The following is a 24,466-nucleotide window of genomic DNA, read 5'->3' as shown; positions in this document are numbered from 1 at the left end:
TTGGAATTTAGGAACAGCTCTAGGAGTATGGACAGGTTAAGTATTTGGCTGAATATAAAATTGTTTGTACAGGGAGAATCCATGAGACTGGGCAAAGAATAGCAATGTGGGTTTGTAGGAGATGCTAAACTACTACCAGTTGAAATGGAAAGTCCAGGTTGACTATCAGGATAATCAGTGGAAAACCCAAAAGGACCCTAACTTAAAAATAGGGTTAAATTGCTTGTTAGAATAGAGAATTTCCTAGACCCATACTTAACAAAATTTAAAACAAATGTTGGAAGAATCAGGCTACTCTGAACATAGATTGATTGCCTACTAGAACAAAGAAAGAGAATAAAATCTAGACTACTAATATGATATCTATTATGTTGAGTATCTAATTAAAAGTAACTTGGTATATAAAAATGTAGATAACAGCTTGGGAGGCTGAGGCAGGAGGATTGCAAGTTCAGTGCCAACCTCAGCAACTTAATAAGGCCCTAAGGAACTTAGGAAATCCCATTCTTAAAATAAATGAATAAATGTTGGGGATGAAGCTCAGTGGGTAAGTGCCCCTGGTACCATTCACGTGTAGATAAATTTGGCCCATTTCCCAGAAAACACTAATATAAAAGAATGCAGAAAGAGAAATAGGCAAAAGTAAAGCTAGTACAAACATACATCAAGATGGTATTTTTAAACTCAGTCATATCAATTATACACTAGTTAAACAGTTTGTCAGATTTTATTAAAGAAAGCAAGACCCAAGTGTATGCTGATTAGATGAGTTGCATTTTAAATTTAGAAACAAAAATAAAAAGATGGAAAAAGTGGCTGGGGTTTTGGCTCAGTAGTAGAGTGCTTGCCTAGTATGTGTGAGGCATTGGGTTCAGTTCTCAGCACCACATAAAAATAAAATGAAGATATTGTGTCCACCTAAAACTAAAAAATAAGTATTAAAAAAATTAATGAAAGATGGAAAAGGAGATCCATGCAAATGGAATCAAAAGAAATTGGAGTGCTGTATTAATATTATAGACAGTAAAATTTAAGAGAAAGAATATTACTGGAGATAAAGAAGGGTATTTCATAATAATAAAAAGAGTAATGCTTACCAAAAAGTCAACAAGCCTAAATACATGTGTACCTAATAACAGAGTTTTAAAACAAAGTGTCAAAGTGTGACAGAAAAGACAATTTCAAATTATAACTGGAGATGTCAACATCACTTTTCTTTTAGTAATAAATGAAACAAATACAGAACATCAGTAAGTATGTTGAAGACCTGAAAAACATCAATGAATTTGACCTAATTGACATTTGTAGGGTGTTGTACCCAGTGACTGCAGAATATATATTTTGTATACCTGCAATAGTTATCAAAAAGATCCTTTACTGGTGTTTTAGTTATTTTTTTGTCACTGTGACCAAAATACCTGACGAGAGTCGCTTGAGGAAAAGTTTATTTTGGCTTATGATTTCAGAGGCTCAGTCTATGGTCAGCAGACTCTGTAAGCTCTGGGCCCAAGATGAGGTAGAACTTTGTGGTGGAAGCTTGTGGCAGAGGAAAGCAGCTCAGAACATAACAACCAGGAAGTGGAGAGAGCTCTGCCCACCAAGGACAAAATATAAACCCCAAATGTGTATCACCAGAGAACTACTTTGTTTAGCCACACCTACCTGCCTATATAGTTACCACCCAAATAATCCACATTAGTGGATTAATTCACTGGTTAGATTATAGCTCTCACAACCTAATCATTTCACCTGTGCTCTTGCATTGTCTCATACATGAGACATTGTGTGGGGGGGTGCCTCATATCTAAACTATAACAACTGACCATTAGACAACTCTCAAATTTAAGAGAATTGAAATGTACAAGATATATTCTGTAACCACACTGGAGAAAACCCCAAGAAGATACTGAGGAAAATCTCTCAATAATAGAATTAAGTAAAAACTTGTAAAAACTGATGATTGAAAAAGAAATCATTACCAAAAAATGAGGAATTTAACTGAATTGTATTGAAAACAGTGTATCCCAATTTGTGAAATGCAGTTGAAGCACTATTAGAGGGTATTTCATAGTATTAATTCTTAGGAAAGAAAAATCATGATATAAAAATAAGTATTCCAATTAGGAAATTAGAAAAGAAGAGCAAATTAAACCCAAGGTGAATAGAGGAAGAGAATTATTAAGATGATAATGAAAATTAATGAAATAGAAAATGTAGGTATTATAGAGCAATTAAGTAAAACTAGAAATTAATTTGTTGAAAAAACAGATAAGGATCTGGGTGTGGTGGTACATGCCTATAATCCCCATTACTCAGGAGGCTGAGGCAGAAGGATTGTAAATCAGAGACTATCCTGGGCAACCTAGTAAGACCCTGTGTCCAAAACAAGAGCAGTAGTACAAGGTCTGTACATTGGAAATTACAAGAGATTGGTAAGACAAATAAGACCTAAGTAAATGGAAACATGCTGTTAATTGGAAGATTTGATATTGCTAGCTCATGAGTCCGAAGTTTTTAATTCTGTGAATATTTCAATAAAATGGACAAGGTGCGTTAAAATAGGCTGAAATCTAGAACTTATATGTTTTTACATTAATTTTCTGTAATTACAATTATTTTGCATTTTTATATATTGTACACTATAGGTGTTCCAGATCTGAGATGATGGGATGAAACGGGTTAGAATAAGATTTTTCCCAAATTAATCTATAGATTCAACACAAACCCATTTAAAATCTCAGCTCTGTGTGTGTGTGTATGTGTGTACAGAAATAGATAAAATAATTTCAAAGTTTAAAATGAGACACAATTTAAGTAGAATAGCTAAAACAATTTTGGAAGAGAGAAAGTTGGAGGATTTAACTGACTTATTTCAAAACCTATAAAGCTGCAGTTACCAAGACTATGGTGTTGGTATAATGATGTGTATAAAGATTAGAAAATTCAGAAATAGATTCACACATAATAAAGTCAATTGGTTTTTAATAAGGCTGTCAAATAAATAAACAGGGAATAGACAGACAATCAGTTTTTTTTGGTTGCAGTACTGGGGATTGAATCCAGGCATACTCTACCACTTAACTGCATCGCCAGCCCTCTTTTCTTTTTGAGACAGGGTCTTACTAAGTTGCTAAGACTGGCCTCTACTTGAGATCCTCCTGCCTTAGCTGAGTAGCTGGGATTACAGTTATGGGACACTTCATTCAGCCTAGATAGACTTTTAGATAATTTTTGCTGGAGAGGATAATAACACTGGGGAAGAAAGTGAACCTTGACTCCACTTTATGTCAAGCCCACCAGTTAATAGTACATCATAAATGTATACATAAAAGTCAAAACTAAAACTGCTAAGTACATAATTTCTTCCCCCACCCCAGCCTCTTATTTTGGGATAGGTCTTGTGAAGTTGCCCAGGCAAGCCTTGAATTTGTGATCTGCATCAGCTTCTCAAGTGGCTTCTTATGTATCAGTACGCCCAACTGAAAAAGTTTTGTAAGCACGAAAAGACAAAAGATTTGGGGAGACAATGATTTTTTTGAGTGGACACTAAAAACATCATAACATAAAGTCTTAATGTTGAATTCATCAAAATGTAAAATACCTACTTTACAAAACATGAAAATGAAGTCAAGCCACAATCTAGGACAGAATAGCACAAACATTTCTAACAGGACTAAGATGTTAAGAACTTACACATTAAAAAGAAGAAGAAGAACTTATACATTACAATGGAATAATAAAATAAATAATACAGTTTAACAGTAGGTGAAAGTAATCATGGTATAGCTCAGTAGTAGCACCAGGCCCTGGGTTCAATCCCCATCACACACACACACACACAAAAGAAGAAAGTTAGAGACTTTATCAGCAGTATCATAAAAGTAAATATTTGAGTGGCTTTTTAATGCCTGAAAAAAATCTCAGAATCCTGTCATGAGGTAAATGCAAATAAAAGCACAGGAGACATCTTGCTCCACCACCACTAGAATGGCTAAAATTAAGACTAAGAATGTAGCAACTACAAGTCTTAGACATTGCTTGCTGGTGGACCGCTAAGATGATAAACTAGTTTGGAGAAGTTTCTTTTAAAGTTAAACACTACAATATTTCTTTGAAATTGTTTTAAATTTAAAGTACAGTTTTAGGGTTGTGGGTACAGCTGGATGGAGTGTGTGCTTAGCATGTATAAAATTTTTACTTTTAGTTGAGCATACAATTACTATATAACCCAACAGTCCCACTTTAGTTAATGAGAAAGCATGAAAATGTGTCCCAAAATCTCTTGTACACAAAAGTCCGTAACTTCAGTGATAGCTGGGAAAATGAAAATATCCATGTACAAGTGAATGAATAGATTGTGGTGTATTCATATAGGAAAAATAGTACTAATGAGATGGAATAAGTTATTGATTCATACCACTATATGGATTGTGAAAATCATTATACAGAGCAAAGAAGCCAGATAGCAAGGAGTAATAATAAATGATTCAGTTTATATAAAATTCAAGAATAGGCAACTCTTGAGGGCTGGGATTGTAGCTCAGTGGTAGAGCATTTGCCTAACGTGTGAGGCACTGGGTTTGATCCTCAGCACCACATATAAATTAAATAAAGGTATTGTGTCCATCTATAACTAAAACATTAAAAATAAGAAGAAAAAGCAAATTTTAATCATAAAAATCAATCCTGTGGGTGTCAAGATGGCAGAATAGAGAATGCCACTTTCCTGGCTGCTCCATGGTATAAAACCAAGAAAGCAAATGGGCAGCTTCTCAGCAAGGTGGGTGAACAGAAAAGCAGGGAGCTCTTTACTGGAATTTAATACTGGACATTCAAAGCAAATCTGGGACTAGGGAGATTGGATATAATAAAATAAGGAAGAAATCCCCAGTGCCGTTGCATGGCTAGAGGCACCAGCCAGAGTGATCTGAGAGCAAAGTGGAAGGTAAAGGAATTAAAGGAACCTGCATTTTGGGGAGGCCTGAGGCATGTCTTGGTGCAGAGAATTCAGAGATCAAACCTACTGTCCGACTAAATTGAAAGGGGTGCTGCACAATATCTTTGTGTGGGAAAGAAGCCACATCTCTCCTGGCTGCCTGTGGAGGACAGGGGAAGAACCATTTTGCAGCCTTGGCACAGGGGCCAACAGCTGGGGTAACTGATTCCTGGCAAGCCTGAGTTTGGCCTGAAATACAGACCTGGCAAACCCAAATCACTGGACAGAGACTGTGCCTAAGTGACCAGGAGAAAATCAGCCCTGGAGAGAGGTTTACACAGGGGACAGCTGGTGGTGGAAATCCACCCAGCTCTCACCCCTGCTCTCCAATCCGGCTGCTTGCAGGACCAGGCAGAAGAAATGTGCCTCGCTGGGAATTCAGAAGGGCAGGGGCAGGAGAGGCTAAGATTGGGGACTGAACCTGAGAGCAGGAAACATAGGGTCTGCTGGTGACATAGTGGACTAAGAATTGGCTCCTCCACCACTTGAGTGGAACCCAGGGGAGATCCCTGGGATTCTCTTCCAGTGTGGACCAGCAATTGCTTATTTAAAACCTTCAGACCAAAGAGCCTGGAGCCTACCTAAGTCTAAACATTTCCTTTAGGGGTTACCTCTCTCATTCCAGCAACCCTACCCTGAGAGTAGAGCAAGCATCACCCTCCAGGTGACCCCAGTGACCTCACCGAACACTGCTGAGGAGGGAAGCTGGGAATCTTTTGAATTCCAATGGAAACAAGTCTTTAACTTTTTGAATTCCAGTGGAAACAATTCTTTAACTTTTCATCCAGATCTTTCTTTTACCTTTTCTTTGTGCCCCTCATTTTTGAAGCCATTTTTCATGGATCAGTATTTTGAGGACGAGGATGTTTGATACATATATCTTAGTTTTGTATTCTTTTATATTCTTAATTTTTAAAATTTTTACATATATTTTTTCTCATGTGTCTGTTCACTAGATTCTCTCTTCTGCTAACAATCTCTATTGTTCTTTTAGTCTTTGTTTAGTTTTTTACTTCTTTCCTCCTCCTCCGTATTCATCACATCCTACATCACTTCTGTTCTCTCCCTGTCTACCATTCAAAATTATAAACCATTTTGCAGACTTACTGTTTTTATTATAGGCAATAACTGATTATATTAATGTGTATTGTGACAATTAACATCATTGATGTCATAGCAGGAACTATTTGGTTTAATGCTGTATATTTTTTGCATTGGTTGTTGTTTTTATTTGTCTCCCCCTAAACAGTGAGGTTACTAGAAACCTTCATGGACACTATAAACCCTTAGGTAGAATGTCTACTGACTCAGATCCATACTCTTAGGTAGGTAGACACACAAACAAAATAAAAAAGCAAGGGAACAAATTGCCCCAAACAAACCAAGATACTTCAATAACAGAATCTAACTACACCATGGTGGAATAAATGTCAAAGTAGGATTTTAAAATGTACATAGGTAAACTAATTTGCAAGGTAAAGGATGTTGTAAAGCATGAAATCAGGGATAAAATACAGAATAAGGATAGAATTAAAAAAAAATGTTTCTAGTTGTAGATAGACACAATACCTCTATTTCATTCATTCATTTTTTTTTCCTTATGTGGTGCTGAGGTTCAAACCCAGTGCTCCACAGGTACTAGGCAAGCATTCTACCACTGAACCACAACCACAGACCAGGATAGAATTTTAAAGACTTCCAGAGAAAAATATCAGGTTATATTTAGAGGGAAACCAATCTGGATCTCAGCTAATTTCTCAACGCAGACTCTCATAGCTAGGAGGTCTTGGAATAATATATACCAAGCTCTGAAAGAAAATGGATACCTGCCAAGAATACTATAACCTAGCAAAATTAAGCTTCATATTTGATGATAAAATAAAAATCTTCCATGATAAACAAAAGTTAAATGAAAGCTTGCACTACAAAATACACTCAATAAAATATTTCATGAAGAAGTGAAAAACAAAGTGAAAACCAGCCAAAGGAGGAACTACTCTAGAAAAATAGTCAGTGAAGAAACTAATTCAAATTAAAATCCAGAAATAAAATGACAGGGAATAAAAATTGTTTCTCAATAATAACATTGAATATAAATGGCCTAAATTCATCCATCAAATGACATAAACTGGCAGATTGGATGAAAAAACAAAGCCTAACAATATGCCATCACCTAGAGACTCTCCTCATAGGCAAAGACATCCACAGACTGAAGGTAATAGGATGGGAAAAACATCATTCACATGGATCTCGTAAATAAGCAGGGGTTTCTGTCTTCCTATCAGGTAGAGTGGACTTTAAGCAAAAGCTAATCAGAAGAGACAAAGCACATTTCATACTGCTTATGGGAATTATACATCAACCAGACATAACAATTGTAAAAATTTGTGCCCCAAGCAATGGAGTATCTGCATTCATCAAACAAACTCTTCTTAATTTCAAGAAGCAAATAGACCACACAACACAATAATATTGGGTGTTTTTAACACATCTCTGTCACCACTGGATAGATTCTCCAAACAAAAACTAAAGAAGCTATAGAACTAAAATATACAGTTGATAACTTAGAGTTAACAGATATATAGAATATTTTATACATCAATGACTGAATATACTTAACTTCTCAGCAGCACACAGATCCTTCTCTAAAATAGACCATATCTTAGACCACAAAGCAACTATTAGCATGTACAAAAAAAAAAAAAAAAGAGATAATACATTGTATTCTATGAGATCATAATGAAATCAACTATAAAAGAAGCTACTCTAACACTGGAGACTAAATAATAGATATTGAATGACTAGATAGCAGAAGAAATCAGGGATGAAATAAAATAATTGGTAAATGAGAATAGTGTAACAACATATCAAAATCTCTGAGACACTGTGAAGGCAATTCTAAGAGGAAGGTTCATTGCATTGAGCTCATTCATTAAAGAAATAGAAAGTCACCAAATAACTAACATTACATCTCAAAACCTTAGAAAAAGAAGAATTTCCTACATGTTAAGACATGCTTTACCACTGAGCTCTGCCCCTTGTCCCTAATTTTGTATTTCTGACTTTTCTTAACCAGAGATGTTACTTTTGCATAGTAACTATAGATTTCTTAGGTTTTTCATTCAAGTAAGGGAACCAGAGGAGCATTGGGGTTTTAGATGCCCTGGACAGTGTTGAAACCCTGCAATATAGGTTGTTTTTAAGGGACTGTATAGCATTTTACTTAGAATTCACGTATCAGGATTTTTTGGTTTGTTTGTTTGTTGTTTTTTGGTATGGGGAGTTGAACCTGTTAAATTTAGCCACTGAGCTACATTCCCAGCCCTTTTTTATTTTTTATTTTTAGAGAGGGTCTTGCAAAGTTGCTTAGGGTCTCACTAAGTTGCTGAGGTGAGGTTGACTTTAAACTTGAGATCCTTCTGCCCAAAGCCACTGGGATTACAGGCATGCATCACCGTACAGCATCAGTTCTTTTACCCCAGTGAACTGAAGCTTATTAGTAATAAGTTAATTCGAGTCCTCTATTTCATAAAAACACCACTGTTTTATAAGAGAAACTCATTAAGTCTGAAAATTGATTATTTTGATTCTGCGCTAGGACTCTTCTCTGGTCTTCTCTAGCAATACAAATGAGTACTGTTTACATGAACATTTTATTTTTCCTCTCTCTCAGGTGTGGACACCTCAAGATCGCCAGTCTATCCTGAGTATTTTAGCACAGTTGCTCTTGGATAAGGATTACACTGTGCTGATTGGCCGTCAGCTGCGCCCTCTCCTTTTGGATTTGCTGGAAAGGAATGCTGAAGCCATCAAGACAGGAGGCCATGTTAACCATGATCTGCATGAACGCCTCTGTGTGTGTATGAGCAAGCTCATTAGTAGCCATCCTGATGTGCTCCCGTGAGTAGCAATTTTATTCTTCATGTTTTTTCTTGAGGTGTTAGAACTTTCTCTCTGCTGGGAAGTAATTAGGAGTCTGAGTTGAAGGGAAATACAGAAAGAAGAGAGATAAGTTGACCTGAAGATCCAAACCCTCTAATCACAGTTATCCTGTTGTATGAGAATACTCACAACAGAATCCACTTATTACCTCTCAGCTCAATAAGCATTTACTGGGTTTCTCTCGAGTCTTGGCCAACAAGACAAGTCTTGAAAAATGGCCAAGATATGCCCCCAGTCCTTAAGGATTATATCATTTGGCAACATATGCATATAAAACGGATTTGGATGATGCTCCCACACCATCCTAGATGGATGAGATTTCTTATGCTGAGCAAGATGGCATAAGCCTGAAAACCCAGCTTCTCTGGAGGCTGAGGCAAGAAGATCTCTTGAGCCTCAGGCATTTTAGACCAACCTGGGCAACTGTAGCCAGACCCTGTCTCAAAACAATAACAAATAAAGAAAGTGCTGGGGGCTGAGGCCGTGGCTCAACGGTAGCGCACTTGCCTAGCATGCGTGAGATACTGGGTTCGATTCTCAGCACCATATATAAATAAATAAAATAAAGGTCTATCAACAACTAAAAATATATTAAAAAAAAAAAAAAAAGAAAGAAAGAAAGAAAGTGCTGGGCCTAGTAGTGCATGCCTGGAATCCGAGCAGGTTGGGAGGCTGAATCCGGGGATGGCAAGTTCCAGGCCAGCCTCAGCAACTTAATGAGATCCTGTCTTAAAATTAAAAAATAAGGGCTGCGGTTGTGACTCAGTGGTAGAGCTCTTGCCTAGTGTGTGTGAAGCACTGGGTTCAATTCTCAGCACCTCATATAAATACATGAATAAAATAAAGATCCAGCAGCATGTTAAAAAAATTATATAAAATAATAAATAAAAAGTATTGGGAATGTAGCAAAGTGGTGAAGTGCCCCTGGGTTCAATCCCCACGACCAAAAATTAAATGAAGACTTGCAGATATTTGGGTGGGAGCTGTATTTGCATGAACTTTTCTAAAAGGGAGAGGAACTTCCTTTTATAATTTTATGTAACTTGAACTCCTACTTCTGTTAAGCCTTTATGGTAGAATACTTCAGGATTGTGTTTGAGAATCATTAAAGTGATGGATTAACTAGGTCTATTTTTCCATAAGCCCCAGATTTTATGTTCTTAGGAAATGAATATGAGGCAAATGCCTATGTTTTCTTCTTTTTGTCTTGCTAAGGCTGTTTGTTTTAGTTTTGTTCCCGCTGTGATAAAATGCAGAGTACAAAAGATGCTATAATAGAGTGAATTAAAAACAAGCAAGAGTTGGCTGGGGATATAGGTGAATGGTAGAAATATTTGTCTACCATGCTCAAGGCCCTGGGTTTGATTCCCATTACTACCTTGAAAAGAAAGAAAGAAGTCCTTTGTAAAGAACTATAGATGATGATGTGTAATGGAATTCCACTTTTTAGTTTTAGGAAAACAGCTGGTTAATTTGGGGAGGTGCCAAATTTGGCACCTCCCCAAATTAACACTATATATGCATGTAGGGGCATGTAAAGATAAATTTTTACCTAATACATTCAGACAGGATATATTCATTTAATAGATAACTCTGCCTCCCTCCCCTTTAAATTTTGTGGATTTTATTGCAATATATAGATAAAATCCAGGGTGCTCTACCACTGATCTATACTCCCAGTATACTCTTAGCCTTTTTTTCATTTTTTATTTTGAGACATGGTCTTGTCCAGTTGCTGAGGCTGACCTAAATCCAGTCTCCTGAGTTGTTGGTATGACAAAGAGTGTGGTACTGTCCCTGGCAACTCTTCTCTTAACCTCTGGGCCACATTGTCTGAGTGAAAAGGTCAAATATGGTAGGGTATTTAAAGAACTGGAAACAGATTTATATTTCTTACAAACATACATTTATATATTTATTATTTTGGGGATGTCAGCATTGAATCCAGGGCCTTGAACAAGCTAAGCAAGGTCTCTACCACTGATATTATACCCTGAGTCACAATTTACAATGAGTTAAATACAATGTGTGAATGAGGAAGAGTGGAAGAGAAAATGAAAAGAAATGGATAAGAACAAATAAGGGAGACCAGAGAAGAGGAACCCAGTTGAAGTTGCACTCCCTAAAGTCATTCCCAATGCCTTTTATTTCCAGGTGGATACTCTTTCTATGGCCAAGTGCTTTCTATGAGGCACCTTATAGTATATTTGAGGAACAATTCTTTTTTTCCCTTATGCTACTTGTTCATTAATACTTTTGCATCTGGAGTCCTCACCCTTATTCTTACTCTTTGATAAATTCTTTGTCAGGACTCTGAGAACATTCCTAATTTGTGCATCTCTATTCTGATATATCTGTTAAGTTTTATGGTCTATGGAGGTGGGTAGGGCACTGGGGATTGAAACCAGGGTTCATGCATGATAGGCCAGAGTTCTGCCACTCTACTCAGCCCCTCAAGGTTCTGTTTTGTTTTGTTTTGTTTTTTCCAAAAAGTTATCCATAGCTGGGGATGTTCTGTGCTCAAGCCCTTGCCTAGCATGTGAGAGGCCCTGGGTTTGTTTCCTAATTAGCACTGAATTATACAACAAATAAATCCATTCAATACTCAAGTAAACTCAAGTCATTCTTTATCTCGATTAAACTAGTGCTTCCAGATTTTAGCCATAGATTTATAGATAGTGTACGTTCTGCAACTTCACCACTACATGGAAATGGGATGGAGTGGAGAAAAGAAAAAGTTTCTTTCTCTCTGTATACCCTCACAACACTTCAGTTCCAATTCTTTAAATAAAAACAAAAACAAAAGAATACACAAAATTGGGATTATTAGATTGTAACACTTCACTTCTGACACCAAAATGTATGGGGTGTTTTCCATACCCACTAATTGTGATACCAGCTAAGTGTTCTGCAATTCAATTTATTTCTGACACTATCTACCTGGAATTAGTATCAACCCTTTAAGTTAAGGGCTCAGTCCCATAGAGAGTCCCCCATTCTACTACTTTAGACACCAATCTCAAATACAAGTTATCATTAATAGGCTAAATATCGGCTGTTCTCTGACATCTTCTTTGGGTTATGTTTGTTAGAATGGGTCACAGAACTCAGAGTTACTTATCAGGCATTAGAAAAGAATGGATTCTGGGATAGCCAGGTGGATGGAAGAGATACACAGGAAGGGGTAGGGAAAGCTTCTGTGCTTCTCCACCCTGTCAGCACTTCCACATGCTCTAGAAGCTCTTAGAACCCCCTTCTTTTACTTTTAATGGAAACTTCCTTATATAGGCATAATTGATTAAGTCATTGATCATTGGTGATCCACTCAACCTTCAACCCTTCTTCCCTTCCTGGAGGTCTGGTGTTGGCCTAAAAACTCCTTTGAGAATCATAGGGTTAGTTTTTCTGCCAACCAGCCCCATCTTTAAGTGCTTATTGAAAGTCACCTCATTAACATAAACCCAGCTGTAGTTGAAGGGGTTGTTAGAAATGACAAAAGATGACCCCCAGCGTTGGCACATGCCTGTAATCCCAGTGGTTTAGGAGGCTGAGACAGGAAGATCCATGAGTTCAAAGTCAGGCTCAACAACAGTGGGCGCTAAGCAATTCAGTGGGATCCTGTGTCCAATAAAAATAAAATAGGGCTGGAGATGTGACTCAGTGGTTGAGTGCCCCTGAGTTCAATCCCCGGTAACCCCCACCCTCCCAATTGACAAAAGATGATTATTTCACCTTTTTTATTCTTGCCACTTAGGAAATTACCAGAATTTTAGGAGCTCTAGCCAGGAATCTGGTCCAAGACCATATATGTGTTTTCCTACTATAGTATGCCAAGTAAACTCAAGTCATTTTTCTTTTCTTATTCCTAAGAAATACATACATACATCTTTTTTTTCTTTTTTTTAATATTTATTTTTTAGTTGGACACAGTAGTTTTGTTTATTTTTATGTGGTGCTGAGGATCAAACCTAGGGCCTCGAACGTGCTAGGTCTGTGCTCTACCGCTGAGCCACAACCCAGCCCCCCCATTTTTTTTCTTTTTTTTTTAATTTTTAATTTTGAGAGAGGGTCTCAATAAATTGCCCAGGCTGATCTCAAACTTGTATTTCTCTGCATCAGCCTCCTGAGTAGCTGGGATTATAAGCATATGCCACTGTATCAGACCCATACGCTTTTTAAAAAAAAATATTTATTTTTTAGTTTTAGATGGACACAATATTTTTATGTGGTGCCGAGAATCGAACCCAGTTCCTCACACATGCTAGGCAAGCGTGCTACCACTTGAGCCACATCCCAGGCCAGACATATGCTTTGTCTTTTATGGTGATAAGAAAACATAAAATTGACTACCTTTATTTCTAAGGATACAGTTCATTTGGATTGTATTTGGATTAATTTTTTAGCTTCAGTTATCTGCCACCTGTTTGTCCTAGGCATGTGACTCCACATCAGTGACATCCCTGATTAGAAAGGTCAGTGGTGGATGGGGCCTGTCATCATCTTTGTGAATAATAGCAGATAGAATGCTGTGGTAGAATATGCACTTCCTTCTTAAAATCATGAATGGAGCATGCTTTTATATACATGGATGTGGGCATAGTTGTTCTGGCATACAACAGAAGGAGGGACCAAAAGTAGTTAATGCTCTGTTCACTGACAATAAAATCCACCTAGTGGAGAACAAAGAAAATTACATTTATTTGGGACTGATTAGAATTGCAGAACTGGAAACAGATTCAAGCAGTCTTGAAAGTACTCCAAGATTTTACAAAATAGCTGTTGTATTTATAGCTTTGAACTGCAAAGGTTGGAAAGAAAGGTTTTCTTCACCCTGAATTTTTATCTTCCAAAGATAATGGTTGAGAGCCATGGCCGGTCATGACGCCTGGCATTTGCCAGCCAGCGAACCATTGAGATGATGATTTTTGAGTTAAGCTATATATAATTGCTGTGATGCTGGATTGATTGTATTGTATATTTGACCTTTACTGTAGGGCAATGGGGCCCTGGCTCTTGCTGCCTAGGTTGCCTGCTGCTTTGGAGATCTCCTGGGGATTCCTGGAGGGTTCACGTGGAGGAGGGATTTCCGATTGGTGTGGTGTGTGCCTGGAGGAGCCACGTGGATGGCGTTAGAGGGAGGTTCCCAGGGAGCGTGTGTGGAGTGTGCTGGTGGAGTTTGGAAATAAAGTTTGTTCCTCATTGAGTGGCTCATGATTTGTGCCCAGCCAGACTGCGGCAGATAACTGCTGTTGTCACTGTAAAAGTTCCTAGAGAGGGGCACCTTAATTCAGGCCAAGTAGGGTCCTTGGCATATGTGACTGAAATAATTTTAGTCTTGAGACACAGATTTATTTAAGAAAACCAACACATTCAAGGGAGAATTTGGCTGTCTTGAGAGATGTCTTTTGGGCTAAAGTAAGAAATACACATTTGGTGGAGAATGAGGCCATCTTGAGGTTGAGAACCTTTTGAGGTAAATCTAGGAATATACATTGAAAGGAGAATGTGGATCATCTCCAGAGGGAAAGACAGTAACACTTTGGTATGGGGAAATATTTATAAAAGAGCAATAGCTGGGGGCTGAACTAGTAGAGTCAGAGAAGAGTTACACAATTTTGAGCCAGTTTTTCTAATGTTTGCTCATTGTCCCCATCTTGTTACTTTTTGTAGGCAAAGACAGGCAACCAACATTGAGGACCAAAGGCTGAGGACATGGGCTGGGTTGCTCACAGAATGCTATATTTTGCATTTTGGAAGTTCATTGGTGCTTTCTGCATTTCAAGGTTTCATGGAGCCTTCTCTTTTGAGACTCAATGTGTCTTTTTCTTCCCAAAAGTCTCTCTCTCTCTTTTTTTTTTTTTTGTATTGGGGGTTAAACCCAGGGGCATTTAATCACTGAGAAACATCCCAGCCCTTCTTTTTATTTTTTATTTTGAGACAAGATCTTGCTAAGTTGCTTAGGACCTCACTAAGCTGCAGAGGCTGGTCTTCAACTTGTGATCCTCCTGCCTCAGCCTCTTGAGTTGTTGGGATTACAGGTGTGTGCTACCACCTCCAGCCCAATAGACATCATTCTCACTCTTGCACACATGAGACAGTGGACACATATGATACATTTATATACATACATTTTGAAGACCATCATGCTTAGTTTGCAATTTTTTTTTAAATTCATATATTAGCAGCTATCACCACAGTCAATTTTAGAAAACTTGTACACTGTTTTTTGTTTTATTTCTGGTATTGGAGATTGAACCCAAGGCCTCATGCATGCTAGTCAGACGTGCTTTACATTGAGCTACATTCCCAACCCTGTAGACACACTTTTCAAGTAAAAGTTTTATTAAAATTAAAAAAAAAAAAACAACCTTTGGTTAGTCAGTTTTTACATTGCTGTGACAGAAAGACCTGACAATATTTTTAGAGGAGGCAAATTTATTTTGGGCTCATGGTTTCAGAGGTCTCAGTCCATAGATGTTCATCTTTGTTGCTTTGGGCTAGAGGTGAGGCACAACATCATGGTGGAAAGGTGTGGAGAAGGAAAGCCCACTCAGGACATGGAACCAGGAAGCAGAGAAAGAGAAACACTGCAGACCAGGGACAAAATACATACCCCATAGGCACTCCACCATAACCCACCTCCTCCTGCCATATCCTACCTGCCTATGGTTACCACCCATTTAACCCATTCATCTGGATTAAGGCTCTGATAAAAAGTTAAGGGTCTCATGGCATACTCATTTCACCTCTGAATCTTATGGTCTTGTATAACACATGAGCTTGGAAAGGGGGCACCTCAGATATAAAATAGAATACACTTAAAAATATTATTATTTTTAAGAATAGAGCTATTCATTTTTTGTTTTTGTTTTTGGTACTGGGGATTGAACCCAGGTACACTTTAGCACTGAGCTACATCCCCAGCTCCCTGCCCCACTTTTAAAAAAATTTTTAGGTAGGGTCTCACCAAGTTACTGGGGCTGGCCTTGAACTTGAGATCCTCTTGCTTCAGCCTCCCCAGACACTGAGTTTACAGGAGTATGCCACCACATCCCTCTTGTTCTAGTTTAATATCTAAATTGAGAGGAAGGTACAGAGATTTGCCATAAGTATCCTTTACTCACACATGCATAGCTTCCTAATTAATCAACATCCCCCACAGGAATGGTACATTTGTTACAAAGACAAACCTACATTTAAGTGTGATAATCACCCAGATCCTTAATTACATTAGGGATCACTCATAATGTTTAGTTGTAAACCTTATGTAAACATTCTTTAAATGTTTGGTAGAATTTTTAGTAAAGTCATCTGGTTTTAGGCTTTTCTTTGCCTGGGAGGTTTTATGATTCATTCTCTTTACCTAATTCCTGGTCTGTTCAGATTTTCTAGTTGTCTTGGTAGGTTGTATGTGTTTCTAGAAATTTATCCATTTTTTCTAGACTGTCCAGTTTGTTGGCACACAGTTGTTCAGAGTTTTCTTTTTTGGGGGGTAAGGATTTACCAGGGATTGAACTCAGAGGCACTTGACTATTGAGCCACATCCCCAACCCTGTTTTGTATTTTATTTAGAGACAGAGTCTCACTTAGTTGCTTAGCACCTCGCTTTTGCTGAGGCTGGCTTTGAACTCAACCATCCTGCTGCCTCAGCTTCCTGAGCTGCTGAGATTATGGATGTGCACTACTGCGCCCTGCCAGAGTTTTCATTTTGATACCTTATTTTTTTGGCATTGGTTATAATGTCTCTTCTTTCATTTCTGATTTTAGTTCTTTTGAGTATTCTTTTTCCTCAATCTAAGTGTTTGCCATTTTGTTTGTCTTTAAAAAAAAAATCAACTCTCAGTTTCATTGATTTGTGTGTGTGTGTGTTCTCTATTTCATTAATTTCTGCTGTTAATTTCATGTTTAATTTGTTCTTTTGCAAGCTCCTTGGTGTAAAGAAAGTTATGAATCTAAGATCTTTCTTCTTTTTTAATGTATATAACTCTAAACTTCCTTGTTAACAATTTCTTGCATTCCAAAAGTTTTGGTATGTCATGTTTTTGTTTTCATTTTTTTTAAGGTATTTTTACATTTCCCTTGTGATGCAATTTTTGACCCATTGTTTACAGGTGTGTTGCTTAATTTCCACTATTGTCTAGCTTTTCCAGTTTTGTTTCTTTTACTGATTTAGGAATTATTCCATTAGGAAAAGATACTTTTCAGTCATTTAAGCTTGTTGAAACTTGTTTTATGTCCAGGGATATCCCTGAATATCCCATATGTACTTGAAAATAATGTATATTCAGCTCTTAGGGTGGAGTATTCTGTAAGGGCTGTTAAGTCTAATTTGTTGGTCTCTAGTGTTGTTCAAGTACTCTGTTTCCTTCTGGTTGTTCTGTTATTGTGGTGCTGGTGCAGTGGTACACAACTGTAATTCCAGCTACTCAGGAGGCTGAAGCAGGAGAATAGCAAGTTTGAGGCAAGCCTTGGCAACCTAACAAAACCCTGTCTGAAAATAAAAAGAAATGGGAAAGTAGTTCAGTTGAAATGCATTTGCCTAGCATCCATGAGGCCCTGTGTTCTGTCCCCAGTACCATAAAGTCTATTTTGTCCATTAGGACCTGTTTTGGTTATCATTTGTATGATATTTTGTCCCTATTCTTTTACTTTCATTCTATATCTTTTTGTAGATAGCGTATAATTAAATCCTGTTTTTTTCTCTACTTACCTAATTCATGTCTTTGTACATGTGTGTGGGGATGGGTAGTGGGGATTGAACCCAGAGGTCCTCTATCAATAAGCCACACCCCTAGCCCTTTTTATTTTATTTTGAGACAGGGCCTTAAATTGCTAAGGCTGGCCTCCAGCTTTTGATCCTCTTGCTTCAGCTTTCAGAGTTGCTGGGATTACAGGTGTATGCCACTCCCCAGCCTAATCCATGTGTTTTGAATGAGGAGTTTAACCCATTTTTATTTAAAGTGGTCACTTATGCAAAAAGATTTACTGTTGCTATCTTGTTATTTGTTTTCTGCATGTCTTCTAACTTTTGTGGTCTTTTCTGGCAGCCTTAGTGTTTTCATGAATTTTTTGATAGTGACATGTTTTGATTTTGTGTGTGTCTGTGTGTTATAGATGTTTTCTTTATGGTTGTCATTTAATATGTCAAAGATATTTTGTTTCAAACTGATAAATTTCATTCAAATACAAAATCTCTACTCCTATAGAGTTCTAACACTTCTAGTTTGTTACCAGTGCAGTTATTTGTTTGTTTGTTTGTTTGTTTTGGGTGAAGGAGATTGAACCCAGAGCTTTTGCCAGTGAGCTCCATTCTCAATCCCTGTTTCTGGAATTTTCTTTTCCTTTGATTTTAGTCTGTTTCCCTGCTTCTTTGTATGCCTTGAGATTTTTTTGTTGCTGTGACTTGGGCATTTGGAGAAACAACTGCTTTTCAGTCTTCACAGAATAGACTTGGGGGAAGATGTTCATTGATCAGCCCAACTCAAAATCCTAGGGTCACTCATCCCTTTTGAATATACAGATAAACAAGCCTGTATGACTGATTTTGTGCCACTATTTCTTATGAAGTCTATTAGAATTTCTAATAGAAGAATATAGCTGTGTGGAAAACATTTTAATTTTTAAGGCCCAGCATCTCTACCATGGCCTCCCAAGCTTTTTATAATCTGGCCCTTGCCCTCCTTCAGCACCTCATTTCCTGCCTATCAACATCTTTCTGTTTTCAACTATCATACCAGGCAGTTTCCTGAAGATGTCTTATTGAACTTTTGTGTGTGTATGATGTTGGCTATTGAACCCAGGGGTGCTCTACCACTGAGCTATGTCCCAGTCCTTTCTGATATTTTATTTTGAGAAAAGGTCTTGCTCAGTTTCCCAGGCTGACCTTGAACTTGCAGTCTTCTTACTTCAGACTCCTGCATAGCCAGGATTACAGGCAAGTACCACTATGACCAACTTTTTGAACTTTTTGTTTTATCTTAGTGGAATGTCCTTTTTCTTTATGTTCTCACAAGGTTCTCCTCTTCATTCTTTAAGAGGCAGTTAAAGCATCTTTTCTCAACTTCCCCAGGTTCAGTTGAACTCTCTTTGTGCTTCTTATTGTTTTTGTTAAGTGTTCTCTTTTTATCAGATGGCAGAATTCTTAAGAAAAATATCTCTTTGGTTTTGAATCTTCAGGTATTAACACAGTGTCTGGCCCATAGTGACAGTTCAGTAAATGTTTGTTGGAAATGAGTACGTTTTTAGTAATAAATACTTGTGATAAATCCCTCTACTTTTTGAGTTATCAGTTTAGGTTTTTGTGTCCTCTGAATCAGCTATCCCATGTCATGGTCCTGTGGTTCCTGAACTTAAACAGTTTGGTCATAGGACTAGGTAATTTTAGCATTTTCCTCCCTGTATTCTTAAAAGTTCTGTTATGTTCTACAGTCCTGTCTCAGAGTAGAGATATGTACTTGAATATTTCCACCAGCCAATGAAAATACTCTTTTTTTCTGAAGGTTTGCCCTGAGGTATTTCAAGGACACTTCCCCAGTCTTTCAAAGACTCTTCTTGGAGAGTTCAGATGCTAATCCAGTTCGCTATGGGCGAAGACGGATGAAACTTCGGGACTTAATGGAAGCAGCCTACAAGTTTCTGCAGCAAGAGCAGTCTGTGTTCCGGGAACTCTGGGACTGGAGTGTATGTGTCCCCCTCCTCAGAAGCCATGACACTTTGGTCCGTTGGTGAGTAGCTGCTAGATTTTTCCTTTGCTTATAGTGTGAGGAAGGAGAAGGAAACCATGTTCAATCTGTTGTTTTTGTTCTTGTGGCTTTTGAGTTCTTACTCTCCTTCCTTCATCTTGTGTCACTTCAGAAAAAAAATGAGGTGATGTGAGTGTGGTTCTACCTTTTTCATGCTCTTATCAAGTGAATTCATGATTGATTTATTTACTCTTAAATAACACATTTATTCTCTAGTGTTCAGTTGACTAGTCATTTTCTTTCTTTTTCTTTTTTTCCCAGTCAACTGCATATCAGCTATACATATGTACTTCCTTTTTCTCCAGGTACACAGCCAACTGTCTTGCCTTGGTCACCTATATGAACGAAGAGCACAAGTTATCATTCCTTAAGAAGATTTTTAATAGTGATGAATTGATCCACTTCAGGTTGAGGTAAGCAAAAGCTTTCTTTTAGGTTTTGCTGTAACTTTTTTGTACAATAACATAATTGATGAGATTCTTCCCTCAGGTTATTAGAAGAAGCCCAGTTGCAGGACTTAGAGAAGGCCTTGGTTTTGGCCAATCCAGAAGCCTCCCTTTGGCATAAGGATAAGGAGCTGCAATACCTACAAGGACACCTTATTTCAGCTGACCTCTCCTCCAGGGTGACAGCAGTATGTGGTGTGGTATTGCCCAAGCAGACTCCGGCCCCTGGAGAGCAGGTATATTAGCATTATTAGTAGGGTATGTGCTCCCTTTCCTCTCTGAAACACTGAGTATGCTCCTTCCTTAGTTGGGCTCTTATGAATCAGGTGTGATCCAAGTTGCTGGTCCAGTTTTGAAAGTGTTCAAGGGAGAAATTAAAAGAAACAAAGGGAAAAAAAGAGGGATGGATATACAGCTCAGTAGTAGAGTGCTTCCCCAGTATGTGCAAGGCCCTAGGTTCAGTTCCTAGCACTAAAAAAACAAAAAACTTAAGCAAAATTCTTTCACATATCTTGTTTGTTTACTACAAAAATTGTATGAAATTGAGTAGCATTTGTTATCCTAAATATATGAAACAGAGCAGAATGACTTGGAGAACCTTGGACTGCAAAGACTGGCAAAGACAGAGCTAGAATAGAGAGAACTCCTGTCCTTAGTTCTATCATAATATTCTTTGCCCATTGTGTGGGAGAGCAGTATGTGTTGTGTTTCTTCCCTGCTGCCATATGAAATGATCTTCTTCCAAGATTGTGGCTCTAGACCACTTTAGACAGGCTGGGAGATAAAAAAAAAATTGTGGAATCATTGGGAGACAGTCTGATTTTCTCTAGCAGTCTTCAGTCATCACTTTGGTGATCAGATCTACCCACTTTCTTCTTGGAAACAAGTCTTGAGGCCTTTAAAACATCAGTTTGTTTCTGACATGTAGCATTAAAAAGAAAGAAAAAATATAGAAGTATACATATACGAAAGTGTACATGTCATAAGTGTTTAGTGAAGTAATTATTCATAAATTGAATGTATCTGTATGACCAGCACTAAGAAACCTGTACCTCCAGGTTTTTAATGTGACCTTATCTAGAATTAGAACTTTATCTTTAGAACTGTGTCATCTTTTGACTGAAATTCTACATTTATCCAGTAAACATATTATTTACTTTTTTTTAATGAAAAATGCCAAACATGTTCCAAAGTAGGAAGAATGGTGTAATGAATCCTTAAATACTTTTCACCCAGCTTAAATAGTAATCTATTCATAATCATTTGTTTCCTTTATATTTCTGCAAAATTTTCCAATATCATTTCATTCATAAATATTCCAGTATTTATCTCCAAAAGAAAGACTTAATGCCAACACTTACTATACCTTAAAAAAAAAAAAAAATCTAACAATGTTATGATATTCTCTTGGTGTCCATATTTCCCCAATGAATGCATTCTTTTTTTGAGGGAAGGGGTCCAACCTGTGCTGAGTATACATTACCACCTATCTTCATCCCCAATCCCTGCATTCTTAATGTTAGATATGAAGTTCTAGAATATGGGGAGAGGAAGGAAATAAACACAAACCCAGCAGTAATAGATGAGGTTTGCTGAGCCCACTTCCCCATGCATCAACATTTTTAGCTTCTTAAAACTTTGAGAGACATTGTCTTAAATTTGTTAAAAATTTCTACTTCCAGGGCTGGGATTGTAGCCCAGAGGTAGAGCACTCATTAGCATGCATGAGGCACTGGGTTCAATCCTCAGCTCCACGTAAAAATAAAATAAAGGTGTTTTGTCTGCTTATAACTAAAATAAATACTAAAAAAATTTCTTCCATTTTCACACGTACTCCTCATTCAAGAAGGGAAAGAAGAAAGGTCAGATTCTTACTTTGTATAACATACTTTTTACATTAGATTTGTTATAATTAATTTATTAGCCAAGGTTTATGTGAGGTCAGTGGAAACATTGTTGTAGAAATTAACTTGTTTCCTTAGGGGAAGTACTCTTCACTGACTTTTGTTTGTTTGTTTCTTGTCTCCTCCTTAGGCTAGTAATAGGAGTTCTTCACGAGAACAAGAGCTGGCCCTTCGATCTTATGTGCTGGTTAAGTCTGTCTGCAAAAATCTTCAGACCCTGGCTTTGGCAGTGGCTTCTCAGAATGCTGTGTTGTTGGAAGGACCAATAGGATGTGGCAAAACTTCCTTAGTTGAACATTTAGCTGCAATGACAGGTAGAAGAAAGCCTCCTCAGCTTCTCAAAGTCCAGCTTGGAGATCAGACTGACAGTAAGGTAATTAAGAAATGGCAAGCATTGGTGGTTTGGCATTCTTGTAACTATTGGCATTCAAGTATTGTTTTTGCTAAGGGAATATAAAAATGGGTAATACTCTTGCTCATGACTGTTGGGGCAATCTGTGAAAACTTTAATTGATGACATCGCTATGGAATGATTCACAGAATTAATCAAAGGAAGTAGTCTTAGCATATTAGGAGTGTGGTTTCTCTAATTATTTTGTTTTTCTTCTGCAGATGCTATTGGGGATGTATCGCTGCACAGATGTTCCTGGAGAGTTTGTGTGGCAGCCTGGCACCCTGACACAGGCAGCCACCAAGGGCCATTGGATTCTTCTGGAGGATATTGACTATGCCCCCTTAGATGTGGTATGCCAGTTTACTAAATCACTGTTTCCTATAACATCTCTTCTGTTTTTGAGGTCATTTGTTAATAGTGACTGGGGGTGGTGTTTCATTTTTTAAAAAATGATGTTTCTTAAGAAGCCCAGAACTAGAGCTGACTTCTACCCATGAGAGTTTAAAAAAATAAAATTGAAATATAAATAAAACTAGTTTAAAAGTACTTGTTGATTTTATCCTTTTTTGAGTGCCTGCCTTCATGGACAATTTTTTTCAGATATCACATTATCTGGAAAATCATTAGACCTGTAGATTTTGGAATTAGAACCAAAGAAAAGTAAATAAAATGAAGGATATTCCATGTAGGCCATGATGATGCCTAGGCATCTGCCCCTGTCCCACACCTGAGTACATTTTTGTGTTGCCCAAGTCCAGATTAAAGATCAAATTAACAGTTTCTGACTTGGTCTTTTGCAGTGCTTAATAAACATTAGGAAATTCTTATAGTTCGAGTTTCATTTTGTACAGATCATTTTCCTGGTAACACATTTGTTTCCAGAAGGTTTATGGTTTAATCATTTTTGGATTTCATTATCATTATAGTGAAGTTGTATTTACTTAAGAGCGTACAAGGATCCCTTGATTATTATTTTGTTATTTTTAGAACTTCTCAACAATAGTTGACCAGGTTACCTTGTGTGTGCTTGTGCACACAATTGTAAATCTGTGGTTTATTTTTTAGATCTCAGCTACAGTAGTTGTGATGCTAACTTTGATGTCTTGCCATCTGTTCTAGTATTTCTATGATGCTCTAATGTTAGTTCTTTGGGATAAGTATTTATGAATCTTCAAACTGAGTAAGTTAGTCTTTTTTTTTTTTTACCCTTGTATTGGGGATTAAACCCAGAGGCACTCTGCCACTGAGCTATATCCTGGCCCTTTTCCTTTTTATTTTTTGAGATGGGGTCTTGCTAAGTTGCCCAGGCCTGTGATCTTCCTGTCTTGGCCTCCTGTGTAACTGGGATTATAAGCATGCACCACTATGCCAGCTAGATTTGTCTTCCAATTATCATTGTAGAAGTTAATATACTGAATATTCTTAATCTATGGACATTTGCCTGTACCCAAGTAATAGCTCTGTTTGTTTTCTCTAAGTTGCTGAATTATATGCTTTGCAAATATTTAAAAAAAAAATTGTTGACATGCTCTGCCAAGTTTACTGGAGACTTAGAAGGGTTGTCCCCTGCCCCCCCCCCAACACTGTAGTGGCAACTAATTACAAAATATATACTGAAACATGTTAACAAAACTACAGGTTGGAAAAACTATTAAGGAAAAAAAAGAAAACAAAACACATCTCTTGCCTAAGGAAAAAAAGAAAACCACAAAATTTTAGTGTGGTTAGGCTTAGGTTTTCTTATTTGTTTTTCTTAACAGTGTTGAGATCCAACTTAGGGTCTCACACTTGCTAGGCAAGTGTTCTGCCACTGATCTACATCCACATTTCTGACCCATTAATTTAAAGTTACCTTTTACAAATATTTAGGATGATTTTCTTTAGTTTCAAGTTTTGGAATATCCTGGAATTGCCCCTATATTCTTTTGTGCTTCTTCCCTTCAGCTTATAGCTACGTATAAAATAATTTTGCTAAGAAAAATTAGTACCTGCTAAATTAGAACGATTCGCTTTGGCCCTCTGTTCTTCCCTCCCTCCCTCCC

General features: G+C 37.5%; 1 protein-coding gene across 2 annotated transcripts in view; it reads left to right on the top strand.

Annotated features, from left to right (window-relative positions):
- Mdn1 (midasin AAA ATPase 1) overlaps window positions 1-24,466 on the top strand; it is a 152,992-nt gene that overhangs the window by 4,806 nt on the left and 123,720 nt on the right. For both annotated transcript variants that reach the window (XM_015499360.2, XM_048808075.1), the window contains exons 2-7: window positions 8,670-8,896; window positions 19,438-19,662; window positions 19,986-20,093; window positions 20,170-20,362; window positions 22,161-22,403; window positions 22,643-22,774. In XM_015499360.2, the coding sequence (XP_015354846.1) occupies window positions 8,670-8,896; window positions 19,438-19,662; window positions 19,986-20,093; window positions 20,170-20,362; window positions 22,161-22,403; window positions 22,643-22,774 (1,128 nt within the window). The remainder of the gene's footprint in view (window positions 1-8,669; window positions 8,897-19,437; window positions 19,663-19,985; window positions 20,094-20,169; window positions 20,363-22,160; window positions 22,404-22,642; window positions 22,775-24,466) is intronic.

This window comes from Marmota marmota, unplaced genomic scaffold, assembly GCF_001458135.2.
Source record: "Marmota marmota marmota unplaced genomic scaffold, marMar, whole genome shotgun sequence".
Classification (NCBI taxonomy): domain Eukaryota; kingdom Metazoa; phylum Chordata; class Mammalia; order Rodentia; family Sciuridae; genus Marmota; species Marmota marmota.
The sequence above is the reverse complement of the archived record's forward strand: the minus strand, read 5'-3'. Positions and strand labels throughout refer to the sequence as shown.